Below are 18,689 nucleotides of genomic sequence, written 5' to 3' on the forward strand. Positions count from 1 at the left end.
CAGCTCAGAGGTCACTCAAAATAAAACACGATAAATGCTATGCATGTGTAGTGGTCAATCACATTTTTAAACTATACTTACTGCCCCAAACTCATTAACCTTTGGCTACTAATATTTAACTGTTATCAGTAGGACACTGCATAGTTAAGAACAGCAAAGTCCTCCAAAGAATGCAGAGAGGACATTTCACTGAGAGACCAAAGAACACCTCCTCAGAATGTAGTCTATAAACCTAACACAGAATTAAAACAGAGGATTTCCCCAAAAACTTCACACAAACTGAGGAAAGGTCTGATTCTATAGAGACAACAAAATCCAATATATAACACTAATTTTTAAAATCATCAATCTATTCAGTCTCAGAAAATTTCATCAGAAACTAAATAGGTATTCAATATTTTATATTGCACATTAAAAATGAACTCAGAAAGCAAATTTTAACAATTTAGGTAAAGTAAAATAGTTACTTAAGCACACTCTCCTTTTCTCAGCAGTAAATCTAAAGCTACTTCCTTTGTCACCTTTGCTTAGTGACCCAGCTAACAAAATCTAGAATTTACAAACTCGATGTTTTAAAAAGTAAACTTCTTGCTATAATCAACTGCACTATGAGAAACAAACAAACAAAAATTCAGGGGCAGTTTTATATAATACTCTACTAAAGCATACACTGACATGATCTTCCTGGTAATTTTTTTTTAAAGCCACATGTGGCTTTTCCTGCTGTGTTACAAGGTCTAAAAAACTTGCTTTCCAGTCACTTAACTCCCATGCCCGAAGTTCATGGTAATACAAACCAGAGTCAGAAAGGATGAGGTAAGATAAGGAGTGTGAACATATCCCCCTAAAACATTGTTTTTTCTTACCTCCTCCTTAATATTAAATCGTGATGGTTCTTGTCTGCTTCGGTTTGACCGCCTAACCCCATAAACATCAGGATATTCTTCCCACATCTGTAAAATTAACAGACTACACATGAATCTTTTTTCTTGACTCCCATTTACTATTTACATTATTGGAACATATATTTCAATTTAAGTGAATTCAAATAACTATTTATCAAAGGGGTTGTTTTGTTTAATGAGACAATAAAGGACCATCTTTAAAAAGAATAAAGCATATTACCCTAGAACTCATTAAAGTTGTGACAATGCCTCTTCGTCACTACACGGCTATTAAACTAGAAAGTACGTTGCCTACCCACTGTCAAAACATAAACTTACAGTTGAATAATATGGAGACATAAGAGAACTGCTTACACTAAAAAAATATTTACTTATGAATTTTAAGTCCCTAATGCTTTCAGTTTCAGCTTTGACTGCATAAGACTCATCTGAGAAACTCAAAATCAACAGAGCCCCACCACCAACTCTTGTTAAGTAAGAACCAGTTTATTTGCATATATTTAAAAATTCCTCAGGATGTGCAGAATGCCAGATACAGTCAAAATTCAGCATTTCGAACATTCAGCCTTAAGTTCTCAGAAGGAGACCCATGGCACCCTTGCCCCAGCACACTTCACTGTACTAACAGTACTTAACCCTTTGCCTTTAAGACCTGATTTTGGCCTCTCCTGCCTTCCAAGATGGCCTACACTCTTTCTATGGAGTGTGTATCTCCCCAAATAATCCTTCTTTCACTTTAAAAGACTCAAATTAACAAATCAAAAGGAAAGATACAAAAGGGCCCCCCCCCTTTTCTTCCTGATTCATCTAACCCCCAGCCTCACTCATCTTCCCACAGGTAACGATAAGTATGTTGTGTGTGAATGAAGTGAAGTGAAAGTCGTTCAGTCATGTCCGACTCTTTGCAACCTCATGGACTATATAGTCCATGGGATTCTCCAGGCCAAAATACTGGAGTGGGTAGCCTTACCCTTCTCCAGGGGATCTTCCCAACCCAGGGATCAAACCCAGGTCTCCCACATTGCAGGAGGATCCTTTACCAGCTGAGCCACAAGGGAAGCCCAAGAAAACTGGTGTGGATAGCCTTTATCTTCTCCAGGGGATCTTCCCAACCCAGGAATCAAACCGGGGTCTCCTGCATCACAGGTGGATTTTTTACCAACTGAGCTATGAGGGAAGCCCACGTTGTGTGTTCTTTTAATGAAACCAATCACCTATAGGCAAAATAAATTTAAGATTGTGGAACACTGAAGTGAAGATGCACAACAGAGTTAAACATTTAGAAGAGATGCTTGAAAGCCAAGATTAGAAGGTTGGATTTGCCATTGAAATATGGGAGGCAGCTAATGTCATGAAAATATTTGGAGTGAGGCAAGAGAAGCCTCGGGCTATGGCTCATCATGAAATGTGTGGAAAGTGGACCCCTAAAAAGACAAAAATGATGAAAGACGATCCAGGAACACAATATGTCACAAAGGCAAGGGAGGACATAATCAACAGTACCTTAAAAAAAAAAAAAATCCCAAGAAAGCCAAAGAAAAACAACCCCTCCAAAGATAATAAGCATGATGTTCTAAGGAATAGGCATTTCAGAACGGGAAGCCATATAATCATGTAGTTCAGTGTCCTCAGTTTACAAAAGGGAAAAATTCTTAACCTTAGAATGAGTCGGAGGACAAAAGATCCAACCAAGAATTAGTAATAATCAAGCGGTAGGAAATAAAGGCAAAAAAGGCAGCAAATGTCCACAACTTGACCCAATGGGGCAGAAAAAGGGAGGTAGCAGAGCTTTGCTCCAGCCCCGCCAATCAATCCACACCCTGCCCTTTCTTAAACCTGAAAGCTGTAAAATGGCTCCACAGAAATTAGTGTTTATTAACTGGGTGGCTCAATTCTTTAAATGGTACTACATTAATTAGCTTTACCATTTTAAAATATTAGGCATTCAGGCTCACCTGTTGGCACTTTATTACAACATACACTGTAACGTGTACATCCTAAAATCATCTTGTGTTCCCATCTGTCCTTTTGAGGGCTAATGATACCTAATTCAACTCTTCAATAAAAGCTACCATGTGAAAGAGAAGAGTGTACAGAAAACAAAGAGTGTTCTTTACAAGCTTGTTTTAGAATAATTATTAAAGTCATAACCTAATCATTCTAACTGGCTAGTACATCCATCCATGTATCTATTAACTTCTTAAAACTGATCACCTTAATATTTCTGCCAAAGCTGTACTTCCACTGTGACATGCAGTCTTAATCCTGTCTCTCTTTAAATTAAGTTTTACATATATGTATGTATATTATACATACACATATATATTTGGCCTTACAGTTGATTCCCAGAATCCCAGTCAACATGACTTTAGTCAAGTTTTAAACGCCCTGTGCAAGTCGTGGTTTCTATGGCTTGCTTTACTCTCTGCAAGTAAAGAACTCTTCACTGTACAGAAGAAAGTTAAAAAAGATGGCCAAGCAAGGCCTTCTGCAGGTACATTTCTGAGCTGAAAGACACTCAGAGAAGATACTCTGAGCGGTACCTTCCATATACAGGGTCTCCCTGAAACAATCACCACCTGAAATGTCTCCTGTGAAAGGTCTCCACATATGGAGCAGGCAACACAGCACAACCCTTGAGCGTCTGAAAGTCCCTTCTCTGGTGATAAGCTAGGTAGCAAGGACAGTGTTCATTTCCCTGTCCCTCACACTACAACACTACCTGCATTCCCCAACCTCCCACCAGCCCTTCAGGGCCATTTAATCTTAAGCAATGACTATACTGGGAACAGAAGAACTGAAATAACAGTTAATCTCAATTCTGCCAACAGTTGAAAGCCACTTCATTTTTTTTTAATTTCAGGATTGTTGAAGCTATTCTATAGAAGTTGCAGGTAATTTAAAATCGTTTGTCCTCCTGGGAAGATCTCTGTGTGTAGACACAGATTTGTATCTTAGAGGAAAAGTTGATTTCTCATAAGGCTTTCAGCATAAGACATTTTTAAACTTCTAAAACCAATTTTTAAATATTTTTAGTGATTCTAAACTTAATTCTCTCAAATTAGAATTTCAAAAGATCAGCTGCATCTCATGACTACCCAGACCAAGTCATTATTTTTCCCCAAAAGGAATGCATCCCAAAGTTTGGACATCAGTGAGAAAATTCTATGCAACTCAATTTTCACCTTTTTGCATTCTCTGCTGGAAAATTCTTCTGATAGGCGAAGAGTATCTACATTGCCTAGGTACAGATAATTTCTTTTCTGTGAGGATTACTTCTCTATTCTTTAATAAAATAAAACATCCCTTATTCTTGGACTGGAATCATCCATCACAGTACAACTGCATTTCACAATCATCTGTGAATGATTTTCTCTGGTATTACTCACGATTGTGCTAAAATAAATATATATATTTTAACCACCTTTTTTAAAATGCCAAAAAAAAAAATGTCTCTCTGCCCTATAGGATGGTTCATGTAATTATTAGTATTTTCCTCACAGCCCTGTGTCTAACTAGGAGAGCAGACAGCAGTCCCCATTTAGATCCAGAGACAGTGTATTACTGGAAAAGCAGCTGCAGATGAATTTCACTATGGAGATACACTAAGGAGCTCTCCACAGGACGCAAAGGTCTGCTCTCTGGTCCAGGCTCGCAGCACACTTAAGACTGTTCAGCAAGGCTGATTGATACCTTCTTCACATCAGCTATCCGTTCCTTCTTAGAGGCTGGTTTCTCTTTGGCTTCTGGAAGAACTGGCTGGGACTTGGAACCTGCCGATTCACTCTCAGATTCCGACTGACTCTCCGAAGATTCAGAGCTACTATTTGACTCACTGCCATGGCCACTTCCTGGGTCGCTGCCCTGCTCACTCTCCGACTGGCTGCCTGAGTCTGAACCCGAAGCTTCTTCAGATGCTGAATGACTTAATTTAAAAAAAAAAAAAAAACAAAGATTAAAAGAAAAATTTAAGAACTGCCACATAAATCGGTTTTAAAAGAAAAATCCTAGCATTACTATGACAGCAGATAGTAATTTGGTAATTAATACAAGATCATAATTTTCAAACATACGTTTATATTCTTATTTGCAAATATTGTCACTAGTGCCATTCTCAACATCCCTGACAGCTACCATTTCCTGATTTACTTATATAATGCCATATGCCACATAATTTATATAGATTAGCTCTTTAAAAATAAAATAAAATGGGGGATATTATTTTGTCCTTCACTCAGATGAAGAAAAACTGAAGCTTAAAAGTAGTTAAACAATTCTCCAAGATGACACAGGTAGGGTTTGAAACCAGGTCCATCTGTCTGAATCCAGTAAGTCTTATTTGTTCATTATTCAGCCCCTCCCTCAAGACAAAGACAAAATCAAAACAAAGCAAAAGGAACAAACAAAAAAGCAACCAACACAGAACAAAACAAAACCCAGGCAGAGTCACTCAAACAGTAAAAATGCAATCAATGCAATTATCCAATCAATGGCTCTCAAAAACAGGTGCAAACTAAAAACATACACACACTAACCCCAAACCAGAACTCCTGCCCTGAAATTTCCTGCAGGTGCGTCCCAGACCTGGTAGACTTAAAAGAAAAGGATAAACAAAGAGTCTAATCCAATAAAGACTGCCATTGGCTTCCCATACAACACCAACTGCATCATTCCAAGCCCCCATCAGGAAAGAGCAACAGGTAAATGGCAGCAGAAGTCACACCAAAAAATATAACAGAAGGCAAGGGAAGACTGAAGGCAATATACCACCCTGTGTTCCTCAGTGTTAAAAAGAGAGCCAGGGGCATGGTGGCAGGAATGAGGATACTCTAAAGAGACGTAAATCTGATGGACTCTACAGGGGGAAAAAGGTGGACAGCTCCCTAAGCTCTTCTGCTTAGAAACTATCTGTTCACTTACAAGAGGCAGAGCAGAGGAGGAAGCAGGCAGCAACCCAGAACCTAAAGTAATGCCAACACAAAGGACCTCAGGTCTAGCAACCAGAAGACCAAAGACTGATGGCATGAAGCCAGAAAGGACTTTTTAAAAAGAGCGAGGCTTTTTATCTACTACCACTCCCTTCCAAACTAGAAATGAGGGGCTACCATTTGACAGATGTGTCCACAGAATGAACAGGACGGTACACAGGGAAGAGGCATTGACCCAAACATCCCATGTGACCCACAGCAAGCAAAATACGGTCAGAGGGACTTCAGTTTACATGAGGAAGCAATGAGAACACAGGGAGTGGGAGAGTGTCTACCTTGGGAAAGGGAGCAGAAGGGGAAAGCGACTTATTTGTCCAATTATGTAGTAGATGCCAGGCAATATGCTGAGTACCTTAGATGTCTGTTTGGCTTATATATCCCCCAGCACAACACTTTCAGGCATTATTACCTAAAAGTGGAGGATGAAAGTGCTGGGGGGAGTGAGGCAGAAATTCCACCTCAGGTGTGGCTCTAAAAAGCTCATGTTTTGTTTCACCACAAGAGTTCAAAGTCCTAGAGACTCAGCCGATCAACTTGATCCCTGTAACAGTGACTCAGTACCTTCAAGGCCCCATTACACTTACCAACTCCTGGGTCCTTGGCACAGTAAAGTTAACTAGCCCAGGTGACTAACACATCTTAACTCACTTATTCTCCACCTGTGACCACTCAGAAGGTGCTCAACAAGCAAAAAGAAAAAAGAGAAAGTAAGCAGTAACCAGGAAAAAAAAAAGAGAAAGTAACCAGAAGAAAAAAGAGAAAGTGCAGGCTCTGGCCCTCCTGGCTTGGGGCTCCACCCTAGATCATCTCAGGCCTGCGCCCTCTTGCAACCAATGCCATCAGTCACTGCCAGTGTGATGGAAACAGTTCGATACCAGTTCCCACGTCAAGGCATACCTGTGTCCATGAATACCTCATTCTCTTTGAATGGCCTCATAGGATGAATACATATTTAAACTGCTCCCTTGTTAAAGGGACATTTAGGTTATTTTCAAATTGTTCTCTTATCGAATAAGCTACAGATATCACTGATATACTTCCATATCTCTGTATTCCTGAGCAAAATATTTAGATTTTCAAACTGTTCACTATAACAAAACTATATTTTTGTATATATGCTTCACGTGCAGCTCTGTATTTGTTTGTGTAGGAAAGTGACCTCTGGAAATGCAAGCAGGCATACACCACCTTTCGGGTAAAAAAACACATCCAGGTTTCTATCAGTACATAGCCACGTGCATAAAACCATTTTAATCACCAAACTGCCAACAGTGCTTTACTCTGTGGGGTGGATTATTTAAAGTACCTTGTGCATTTCGTGAATTACTTGTGCAATTTAAAAAATAAAAGTAGTAACTCTGAAAGTCAAATCCAAGAGAAAACATGGAATTTTCAACTGTGTTTACCTCTGGGGGTAAAGGGAGGCAGATGTAATCAGAAAATGATATGGACGGGTTTTAGGACTGAGGCTGAGTGGTTGAGTTCATAGCCGTTCACTATGTATCGATCTTTTTAGTCTTTCAAATTGTTCATAATAAATTCAACCGAGAGTCAAATTCAAGGCAAGGGTGTAAGAATCCCCAATCCTACACAAAATGAACTAAAGATATGCATGAGAGTAAGATCAAGGTTTTATTTTTTAATCATTTCTGAAATAAATCAGATTTAAGCGACCTAAAATAATATTGGGGGGGGGGGTTTCAAAAATAAGCCTTAATAAAGATATAACTCAATTAATTTGCATACTTCTTCTAGGAGGACAAATTCCTAAATGGTGAATTAGAAAAAGAATATTTAGAAAAAACTATAAATATCTCCACATTTAAGATACTGATGACCTAATTATTAATTCAAAGGACATGAAATTCCCCGAAATATTATGAAGATTCACTATTAATGCCTAATAATAATACTAAATACTATCAATATTAAACTGTAGCCTGCTATGTTTAGAGTAGGAGATGTGTAAAGTCCACAGGACTGGAAAACAGGACAAATCAAGTTAGAGGGTAAGTAGTCCTCTCACTAAGCTTTCACCTAAATTAAAGTAATAAAATTACCTGATTTCCAATGGCATAAATAGCTAGTTATAAGGCAATGAAAAATGGAATTTCTGAGAATGATTATCCACCATACATATAGAATTCTCATGAAAAATAAGTTTACCTAAAAATTACACAAAACCTAAATTGCAGACAAGTTTTGTAATTTTTGATTGAACAATCATAACAATGGAAACAATGTATAAATAAATAAAGGGGACTAAAGTCAAAATTGCGAATTGCTGGATTCCAATAGAAAAATACTTATTTAAAAAAGCTTTAAAAAAAATCTTAACACTTCCTGTCACTCACCGCTAAAAAAGATTTGTTGACTCTTCAAAATCCCTTTCAAGCTGGCAAAAATAGAGATTAAGTGTGTCTTTACAACTTGACTGTGAAAGCAAGCTGTTCCCTTTTTAATCACCACTTTAGCAAATGACCACAAGAGGGCAGCACAGTAATACTTGACTAAAGAGCAAGCCTGCGGTTCTCTGCCCAAGAACTGCCATTTCAGCACTTGCTGGGTTCTGTTTATTTTCCTAAACTTACAAAATGGCCGAGCTGCTTGGCAGAACTTGTTTTTCTGGTTGGCGGTGGTGAAAGCAAAATCTAGTAAAAACACAAAGCAATCTACACTGGAATTCCATAGAGCTTATTTCCAGACTATGTACTAGCAATAATAAAAGAACTAGCATTTATGGAGCACTTTTGTGTCATATGTTAACATTCTCCTCTAATCCGTACCCTCATTTTACAGTTCTTGCCCAAGTATGTGTCTATGCCAACCCCATCCCCACAGTCTGAAATATGAAACCCACAGTATTAACCTCTAAGTGGTGTTGCTGTCCCTGTCATAATCAGTTAAAAGAGATTCTCAAACCACCCAGCAAGAGATCAAGGCCAGAACCACCAGAACCATTTCAAGGGCGGTGCAGGACAAGTCCTCCTCAGTCACTCCTACGTGTCATAAGAGGATAGAAAGGCAAAGATCATTAAGTCACAAGTTTCTTACTGGTAATAAAAAAACACTATAGTTCCTCTCATAAGTTATTTCGTCTCTTTAAGACCTCCTCCACCTCTGGTTCAAGTCCCATGATTCTGAAGAATAAGCTACATTTTAAGTCAGGTTCAAAGACAAGAGACTGAGAAATTTCAATGTACATTTAACAAAGGATTTATACATACAACACAGGAAGAATTACAAAGCAAAAAAAAAATTCCAATAAAAACTGGGCAAAGGAAATGAACATGCAATTACAAAAAAACAAACAGCAGAAGCCAATAAACATTTTAAAAAAAGGTAATTAGGCCTCACTAGTAACTTGGGAAGTGTAATTACAACCCATTAATTTTACACTCATCTGCTCTGCAGAAATTAAAAAGTCTGGTAACATTAAAGTTTGAGGAGAAAGTAGGGGAAATAGTACTCATATATGATTACTGAAAAAGTAATCAGCAGAAGCTTTGGAAACCTATTTTGTGTTATCCAGTTGAGCTAAAAAATACACGTATGAATCATGTGATTCAATCAGTGGGTATATAACCTAAACCAATCATCAAATGTGTGCAAGAGGTGGAAAAGTATATATAAAAATATTCAGAGATCTGCTCACAAGATTTTTAAAAAGGAATTAACTTTCATGTTCATATATGAAAATGCAAAGAAAATATGAATATATGAATATCAGTTCAGTTCAGTCACTCAATCACACTATGCAATTAACTACAGCAGTTAAGACTAGGGATGTGTCATCTATAAAAATCAATATGACAATTTCAAGGCCGTATTTTTTAACACAAAATATATTGCATGTATCATATAATTTTTAAAGTGCCAAGTTTTTCATATGCCAAGTTCATGAGAGTGACAAAGGAAAAGGGGTTAACAGGATTTTAACTGTATCTATCTTGTTTAAAACTTTAATTTCATTCTTTGAACTTTTCTGAACTTTTCTTAACCTCTCAAAAAAAGAGCTGTGTTTCTAACACTGCAGAACTAATTAGTATTCTGACACAGATCATCCTCAGATTCAACAATTCTTTGGGAATTTACTTTAACACTGGGAATACGAAGGATTCTCTTTTCAGAAAAAGGTATTGGGTTGGCTGAAAAGTACATTCAGGTTTGGGAAAAGCCAAATGAACTTTTCAGCCAACCCAATACCCATGAGACAAAATGCACACCAAAATGCCCTGTACAGTTTCAGAAGATAAAGGGTTAAGTCCTATCAGTAACCACCTCTTGCTTCCAAAATTAAGAAATGGGGGGGGGGGGGGGGGGGGCGGCGGATCTACCTTTCATAACCATGCTTCTAAAATTCTCAGCTGGTGTCAGGCAGAAGGCACCTTTATCTCTATTATCCTACTTCTGCTGCCCAATAACCAGGAAACACTGGAGTGGTCCTCAATAGTTTAGAAAAGCGTAAAACAAATGGAACCCAGACAAACAAATCAGTAGGGAAAAATGAGTTATAACAAGAAGCCTGGGTACAAATTAAATACCCATTTCACAAACAGTTATCCCGATTCAGATCTGATAATGCCCTAAGGACTACACAAAAGGCAAGCTTTCTACCCAGGTAGAAGACCAACATGGAAGACCAACCCTTCGCGGAATGAAAAGCAGTTACAAGAACAACTAGCCCTATAAACCACCATGGGTTTCTCTGGTGGCTCAGTGAAAGAACCCACCTGCCAATTCCGGAGACAAGGGTTTGTTCCCTGGGTCAGGAAGATCCCTGGGAGGAGGAAATGGCAACCCACTCCAGCATTCTTGCGTGGGAAATGCCATGGACAGAGGAGCCTGGCGGGCTATAGTCCATGGGGTCGCAAAGAGTCAGACATGACTTAGTGACTGACAACAAAGACATAATCCACCATATCAACTGATGTATTTACCCCTATTTAGACCCTGAGGCTGGATGAACTTGTTTGACCAGGAGTTCCTTTCAGCCCTTTGAGTCTTTTCTTTCCTTATTAATAACTTTCAGGCAATTGTGTTTTAGACTTTTAAAAGACAGTAACTCCAGAGTTCAAAGGAGATTTAAAAGTCCTGGCTGCTAAGCTCAATAGTAAATGTGGAACTTATGCCCACACTGTCACAGGAAGTGAGGTCCCTGAACCAGTCCACAGAAAAGGTGAGGGCTCCCAACTTTCTTTTTTCCAACTTTCTTAAGAACAGCCAACAGTTTTTGAGGCAAAAACTTTACTGTTTTAGACAAGTTTCTCACATTTGCCATCACTGATGTTCTGCGCCAGACAACCCTGCTGGGGAGTGGGTGGAGGAGATAGACAACCTCATGTGTGGTAGGATGTTTAGCGGGATCCCTGGCTGCTACCCGCTAGATGCCGACTGCAGTCCAACCCCAACCAAAAACACCTCCAGACGCTGCCAAAGTTTTGCAGGGGTGCAGGGAGGTGGTGTCCTTAATTTCAAAACTAGTTTATTAAAGCATTACTTAATTCTAACTTCTATTAAAGAAACAAGCTCAGAGGGTCCTGTCTGCAATTCAACAGCTAAAAAGAAACAGAACAGACCCAAAATCCCGTCCCATTAAGCCCCTATTTCCCAAACCTGACTGAGTGCAGAAATCAAGGGAGCCTGTTGTCAACAGATTCCTGGGCACCATCCCAGATGGTGCTAGTGGTAAAGAACCCGCCTGCCAATGCAGAAGACAAGAGAGACGCGGATTCAATCCCAGCGTTGGGAAGATCGCCTGGAGGAGGGCGCGGCAACCCACTCCAATATTCTTGCCTGGAGAATCCCATGAACAGAGGAGCCGGGCAGGCGAGTCCATAGTGTCACAAAGAGTCAGACATGACTGAGCGACTGAACACACATGCATCCCTGAACGACTGAGTTACAACTTCCAGGCCAGAAGCCTGGGAATGTTTAACAAGCAAACTCAGGTGATTCTTAGCAAGTAGATTTGGGGACTTAAATGTCATATAAAGCTAAATTCAGAGGGAACAGACCTTTTAATCAAGCAAGAGTAAGGGAGCACTGCAAGAATTTGACCCATCAACCACTTCCCTCTAAAGGACAACTTACCAGTCATATGCTGCCTCCATGTGAAGGTCGAATAACATATACTGGAACTGAAGATGCTAGGTAAGACTTTTGACACCCACCACCATCAGGAACTACTTCTCCAGTGCATGCATAAAACAGCTGTTCCAGCCCTGGCTTTTGCAAGGCCACACCTGGAGCACAATTCTGATTATCTGCCCCCTCCCTTCCATCCCTCCCCTCCCTCCCCTCCCTTCCATCCCCTTTCCATTGAGAAGCTCAAGGTCTACAAACTGGCCAAATTCAAAGTGCATGTGTGGCTGGAGAAGGTCAAACCAGACAAGGGCAAGGTTCCAGAGCAGGGCCCCCTCCCCCCACCCACCAGTGCCTCACACTACCGCCAAGGCAATCACTTCCCGGATACAATTTAACTTGAATCTTTTCACGTAAAAGTATGGCCTTATGGCCTTTTGAAAAGCAATGTGTCTCTTCATCAGTCACACCGGTGATTTTCACCTTCTGGTTTCTTAATAAGTTTAAGGTAAACAGAACACAGAATCATTCTACATTTTCAATCACCAAATACTTTCCGCTTACCCATCTATAATAATTCATCCTGGAGCCAAACTGCCAGTGCCTGAATCCAAGTCTACGCTGTCCTCGCCCTTGTGCCTCAGTTTTCTCGTCTATAGAAGAGGAGTGATGATCAGGCCTACCTCACAGACACAGTGTGAGGACAGACAGCTCAGATGAACACACACCAAGGATTTGGAATAAGCTGCAGGCTCACAGCAGTCACTATCTCAGCAATTACTGAGCCTCTGCAGAATAAGTCAACACAGGTTTCAATGAAACATCTCTCAACAATCAGATCTGCTGGTTTGATATTTAACCTAAGTGTAACACTGTAAGCAGAACCAGCAAAAACAAATCTGAGAAGTAATTACAAACCCTCTAGCTCAGTATACAACCCAACTGAAGGAATGGGATGACACGGTTAGTATAAAAAAGCTCAGCAGGACGCAGGACCACCCACAGAAATTCAAAGGCAAGCTCTGGGGACGGCTGACCTGGGAAAGCTAGCGGAAGGAGGTCACTAGCCATCCTGCTACACTAACCTTCGCGCTAAATAAAATATACATTCACAACTCCTTAAAACAGCACCTGGCACAGCGAGCACGCTATAAAATGTGAATCGACTCTGGTATTTTCTTATAAAATGTTCACCGCATATGTTATTTTCCTTCAAGATAAAAATCCAAAATGAAAGATTACCAGCCATGGCTGGACTGAGAAATCACTCATATATATGCAATACCTTGAGATTTATTTTTATATCCTACTCTCTTATTCCGTTTTTAAACGCTGGTTACAATTCACAATCCACCAATGGATGACAAATATCACCGTAAATAACTGCTTCACAGGACAACCCAGGGCAACTACTCCGGCCCTAAACTACCTTTTCTCAGCTGGGGGAGGGAAGGAATTCTGAATGGAATGTAACTGCATTCAAAGTCAATTATGGAATCCAAACTTTCAGAGGTATCTAAAAGGGTCTCGAGAGTCCCTTGGACTGCAAGGAGATCAAACAAGTCAATCCTAAAGGAAATCAACCCTGACTATTATTCACTGGAAGGACTGATGCTGAAGCTCCAACACTTTGGCCATCTGATATAAAGAGCCAACTCATTGGAAAAGGCCCTGATGCTGAGAAAGATTGAGAGCAGGAGAAGGGGGATGCAGAGGATGAGATGGCTGGATGGCAAGCTCCGGGAAGCCTAGCGTGCTGCAGCCCACGGGGTCGCAAGGAGGACACGACTGAGCAACTGAACAACAAGAAGGTTCAAGACGACAATCACAGTAAGGAAGAGACAGCAATTGGGGGGCAAGGGAAAAAAAAAACCAGTATAAAGTTTAAAGGTATGCTACAGTAGGATCTGGCATGCCGTTGAACGGAAACCTCCCCTCTTTTCCATACACCACCTCCTTATGAGCACCCCAGCCCCACTGCTTCCAAACCAACTGCCAGGTGCCCTAGAAGGGAGCTGAGAAACCAGGACAGGTGTACCAAGCGCTCCGTCGGGGGATTTGCAACACATGCGGAAACGTCAATGTACGGGAACAAGGCAAATCTAAACACATGCAGAGCTTTTAAAACCAAATCCCCAGGGGCTGGGCTGGACACTGGTTGTTTTTAGAAGCTATCCAAGATCACCAACCAACCAACCAAAAAAAAAAAAACCAGAACTCAAAGGATTCATAGACCAAAAGTAAAGGAAACGAAGGAAGCAGTGGAAACCCAAACACAAATCACGAGACTACAGGTCTAACAGAATAAACGGGACAATGCGCATTACATTACATGAAACAAATGCCACTGCGGGCAAGACTGACGGGTAAAAGCAACCTACAGCCAACTCGGTATTTGTTGTAAATGTTAGAGCAGTTACGTTTATAGCCAAACAGCACTGTGCCTTGGTATGAATCATTCCCTCTGGTACAGCCTCAGGTGGAAATGAGGCAGAGGGTGAACGAGGGCGATGACTGCCAGCCCCGGGAGGAGGAGACAAGGCCTCCACTCACAGGGACTGCCAGCAGGACTGTGACTCAACACAAGCTGGGCCAGCCCAGAGAGCCACACGCTCCCTTCGGAAGGCTGGGCTTCTCGGGAAAAGGGAAGAACAATTCTAGGATTAACAAAATACACCCAAGGTTTCAACTAACTAAAATCACCTCAACTGGCCTAAACTGACTTCTGTGGGAGGCCTGGCCACCAGCCTCAGGGGCAACCTGGCTCTTAAAGAGCAACTTAGAAACTATTGAAAAAGAAAGATGAAACATGAAGAATAAAGTGTTACTCGTAGCTTGCAGTTATTGAGTACTTTCAACCTAACAGTGTCTCTGCTAAGCACTTTATAAGCATTACATAATTTAATCTGCATAACCCAATGAAGACTGTAATTATCCACTTTTTTTTTTTTGGCTGCACTGCAAGGCATGTGGGATCTTAGTTCCCTGACCAGAAACTGAACTCACATCCCCAGCAGCGGAATTGACTCTTAACCACTGGACCGCCAGGAAGGTCCCATATCCACACTTTAAAAATCACAGAATTCCAGCAATGTACTTCACTGGCCTAAACTGAGAAAAGTTGTCTGCACTAAAGTAAACGCTGCACCACGCCTGTATGCTCTGTCGTGTCCGACTCTTTGTGATTCTATGGGCTGTAACCCACCAGGCTCCTCTGTCCAGGGGGTTCTCCAAGCAAGAATACTGGAGCCGGTTGCCATTTCCTCCTCCAGGGGATCTTCCCAACCCAGGGATCCAACCTGCATCTCTTGTGTCTCCTGCATTGGCAGGCGGGTTCTTTACCACTAGTGCCCATCACCGTACACACCTCTCGCCAGGCCAGGCAGAGAAGGAACTGCTAAAGACTTCACAAATTACAAAATGACTCATTAGAACTGAATCATAAGTATAAAATCAGAACTATCATTACAAAGATGCCTTATCACTCCTCTGCATCATTCTCCTCATAAAGAGGAGACCCCCCCAAACTGTGGGGTCTCTCCAAAGTTATCACTAAAATAACAAAAAAAGGTGACCTTAGCCAAACATCTTAACATAATGCTGTACATCAATTATATTTCAAAAATAAAGTAAATGATAGAAATAGACATGAGATTTGAGAACCAGAGGCAGGGCTTGGGAATGGTTCAGGGGGAGGGAAGTGAATCTGTGGGGAGAGGGAGTTAAATGAAGGGAGATAAAACGTATAAACCTCCAGTTATAAAACAAATATAAAATATGTGCTCCAACACTGCTAAACCACTGATAACAAACATACAACACTCACTGGCACTTACTGAAATGTGTCAACTTTCATTGTTTCGACTTTATACTAAACTAATAACACTAAAGTTCCAAAGAGGTAGTAACAGGCAATTTTGGTGAGGTATGAATTTGAATTCAATGTCCAGTCAGGCTGAAATGCAGGAGGGAAGTAGTCAGCTATAGTAACAAACAGCAGCGTAAGTATGGCAACACAGTTGTTTTTAGTTGTATACAAAATAACTCTTGAGTGATTAAAAAAAAAACAAAAAGTTTCTTCTCTAAAGGAACCTCTTCAAGAAATCCAATCAAGTTTTAAGGCTCCCCCCCCACACAAAATTAAAAAACTCTTAAAAAATTGATGCTCTGATCCAGAATACAATTACCAGATGTCACACAGAGCAGTCACTTAATATTTATGTCAGGAACAAGCTGGCTGTGCTACATTTTATGTGTGAAAGGACAGAAGTCTAGAAACAGGTGGTTTTAGGGGGCATATCTCACAATTGTCAGGGGTTTAACTGCATATGGAAGGATGTCAGTCAACCAATTATAAAATCTGTGAGTTTCACATACTGTCAAGTAAAATGCAACTGAACTTTCAGATTCACCTCTCAAAAACTAACTTGCTAAAAATTTTATAACTAAAGTTCCTCATCAAATAGTCTGCCCACCTTCTTGCAATTGCTTAATCTTTACAAAAGATATTACACTCCAAAAAGCCAAATGCCAAATGGAAACTGCAGGTTTTCAAAACAAGAATCCAAAAGAAAGAAAAAAGATTAACTAGCACTTTTCTTGCCATTTCATGACATTCTGCACACAGGAGGAAAATCCATAGAAGGCTCAATGAACAGACCTAATACTCCGCTTCTTCAATAAGTTAATTGGCTCCAAGTAGCATGCAAATAGTTCACAGAGATTAAGGATGTATCATAATATTCATTTTAATTCACACAGTAATATCTATGACATCTACTACAGAGCAGTTTACATCCTAGAACACAACCGCAGTGTTATTCTCTTTTAATTTAGGGCATTTAGCAAATAAAATTTTAATGTAACCAGAACTCAATCACAAAATATAAGAACAAACCTTTCTTCTAATATGTTAATGATCTTCAAATTCTAAGTACTGTCCCTAAGGCTGTTAAAATTTTCATCATATATATTTAAGCATATAACTGAAAAATCATTTACAGAATATTTGATGAACAAGTCTATAAAACAAACTGAAAACCCAATTTCACCTAAAAGTTTCAACAAAGAATTCCTCCTGAAGAACCAAAACTATGCGAACCTACAAAACCAATTAATAATGTAGTGAATTTTACTCTACAAACTTGATACAGAAAACATTCACGATCCGCCCACAGAAACATTTCTACCTGCATTCAGGAGTTCCACATCTCTTTGGAAGTATCGTATTTTACTCCATAAAAAAATCTTAACTATTGCCAACAATCTGACTGATATTGCACTGACTGTTAAAACACCCCCCAAAAGCTTGGGGGAAAAAACTATTCACCGGGGTACGGTTACAGTATTGATTACAGACCAATACTGTCTTTCCTTTGTGCTTAAGTTCATTACTTGTGACCAAATTATAAAGTAATGGTTGGTAAGCTATGATTATTTTTTTAACCAGAAACCTTGCAAGGGTTGCTAAACAAGGCAGACCATGAGCATCACTGTAATATTTTAACAGGTTTACCAGGACTGAATTAAAATTTCCGGAACGGGGAAACTTTCCTAAGATTTTACCAAGGAGTTCCACTATTGCGCATGCTTCGTGAGTCACTATTCTTTAGCAAGTGCTGTAACACTTCTAAAGACTTGTCTCCTAACACTTCTTTATAGTAATGAATGGCTATTGCTGTATTCGTTTGTTAACCTGATATTAGTAAACTGTTACTAAGAAGATGAAAATCTCTTTTTTCTACCTAATTATCCCTTAAAAATAAATCACTTTGCACATACTGACCTGAGTTTTTCTCCATCAAATGTCAACTGAGAAAATGTTTGGTACCAAGTAAAAATGCACGGGGACAAGTTCAAATAATCTTCCCTTTGTTTATGAGCCATGTCTTAAACAACAGCTCTAACACCATTAACAACTTTCAATTAAAATAAAAATATCTCAACAGTGAAACGCTTTTGGTCAATGGTCAGAAACTCACTAATCTTCACGGGAAACACACACACACAAAAATAGAGAGAAAAAAAAAAAAAGAACCCTCTAAGATATGAGAAAGGAAAACGAAAATTGAAAAAAAAAAAAAAAAAAGGCAGGTTTTCGACTTGAAGTTTTTCGATTACTGCCCTTCACTTTCTCCATAAGCAGAAGCCGCTTCTAAAACAGTTAAACCATTCCTAGGGTTGGGCAAAGAACACCCGCCGCAGGGTGGAGACGGCCACAGACAGGGCGGCGGACGCCGCCGAGAAAGGCCGCCCACCGGAAAGTCCCAGCCAGCGACCCTGCCCCTCCCCCCACCCCGCGCCCCTCAGCTGGCGGCTGGTTCCGCGAAAAAGAACGACCCAGGCTGCGCACGCAACCTAACGTCATTGCGTACGCTCCTCCCTGTGGCGAGGGGCCTGACGTCACGGGGCGGAGCCTGCCCGAAGGCCGCCGCTGTTGACCCGCTGTTGCCAGGCGCGCGCACAGCCAATCAGCAGTCGGCGCCGGCGCCGGCCGGCCTTTGAACTCCGCACGGCAACTTCCTGCTGTTTGGCGAGTACACAGTGCAATGCAGTATGTCTGTCAGCGCTGCGGCACAAAGGAACAGCCATTTTGTGACTGAGCTGGACCTGCACCAAGATGCCAGGGGCTCAGAGCTGCTGCCTGCGCTAACTACCAAGCTGCCCTTTATTTCAGTACCAAAGAACGAAAAGGGAGGAGAGGGGCAGATGT

The 18,689-nt window shown here is 40.5% G+C and overlaps 1 protein-coding gene across 9 annotated transcripts in view; it reads right to left on the bottom strand.

Moving 5' to 3' along the window:
- CHD2 (chromodomain helicase DNA binding protein 2) overlaps nt 1–18,689 on the bottom strand; it is a 128,419-nt gene that overhangs the window by 89,871 nt on the left and 19,859 nt on the right. For all 9 annotated transcript variants that reach the window (XR_006344415.1, XR_006344416.1, XR_006344417.1 and 6 more), the window contains 2 exons: nt 4,599–4,830; nt 867–953 (listed from right to left, as the gene is read on the bottom strand). Coding sequence is in view for 6 of the 9 variants with exons in the window: in XM_043921864.1 (XP_043777799.1) it covers nt 867–953; nt 4,599–4,830 (319 nt within the window). In the remaining 3 variants the exon portion in view is untranslated. The remainder of the gene's footprint in view (nt 1–866; nt 954–4,598; nt 4,831–18,689) is intronic.

Source organism: Cervus elaphus, chromosome 13 (genome assembly GCF_910594005.1).
Source record: "Cervus elaphus chromosome 13, mCerEla1.1, whole genome shotgun sequence".
NCBI lineage: Eukaryota > Metazoa > Chordata > Mammalia > Artiodactyla > Cervidae > Cervus > Cervus elaphus.